The sequence below is a fragment of the Penaeus monodon genome, chromosome 20 (assembly GCF_015228065.2).
Source record: "Penaeus monodon isolate SGIC_2016 chromosome 20, NSTDA_Pmon_1, whole genome shotgun sequence".
Classification (NCBI taxonomy): Eukaryota; Metazoa; Arthropoda; class Malacostraca; order Decapoda; family Penaeidae; genus Penaeus; species Penaeus monodon.
The window spans coordinates 38,712,058-38,712,673 of record NC_051405.1 but is presented as its reverse complement, the minus strand read 5'-3'; the positions used below and the strand labels follow the sequence as shown (position 1 = coordinate 38,712,673).

At 38.1% G+C, this 616-nt stretch overlaps 1 protein-coding gene across 1 annotated transcript in view; it reads left to right on the top strand.

The window, feature by feature from the left end:
- LOC119585807 (alkaline phosphatase, tissue-nonspecific isozyme-like) overlaps nucleotides 1-616 on the top strand; it is a gene marked incomplete at its 5' end in the record, with an annotated part of 89,217 nt that extends 88,601 nt beyond the window's left edge. The window contains 1 exon segment of the mRNA XM_037934527.1: nucleotides 418-616. Coding sequence (XP_037790455.1) covers nucleotides 418-584 — 167 coding nt within the window.

Here is a 616-nt window from a genome sequence, read left to right as displayed (position 1 = left end):
GGATTGCTTTTCTTTATTGTTGGTGACGCAAGTAGAATAGAGAGCATTTTCAGCTTGATATCTTTTACTTTCACTATGGAGATAATGTGTTATTTACGTTCAAAGGAGTTGAGTTTTTTTTTTTTATCAAGTGTATATTGTTGTTGGTTCTTGATTAATTTAATAATGTAATTTATCGAAGAACACTGGTCATTAATATGGTTGTGATCACGTTCATAATATATAGAAAGATTATTTATGATTCTGATATATTCTTTTAGATTTATTTTGATGCTGCTGTTTGTTTGTTCTTGTTTTCTGTCCCAAATGACTATATAAAGGTAAATAGGAGGAGCAACAGCAAGAGATACAGTAGATGATAGAAAAAAAAAAAAACACGGGCATGACCTCACTTGACCTCTCACCACTTCTCTTCAGGATTCGACAAGGAGACGAGTGACCTGGATGGTAAACCCTACACCACCCTCCTCTACGGCAACGGGCCTGGGTACGCCCACACCACGCCCACGGGCAGGCAGGATCTCACGGGATTCAACACACAAGACATCAACTTCGTCCAGCAAGCGGCAGTTCCGAGGAAGTAAGGAATAAAAAATATTAATCAGTATTTCATGGG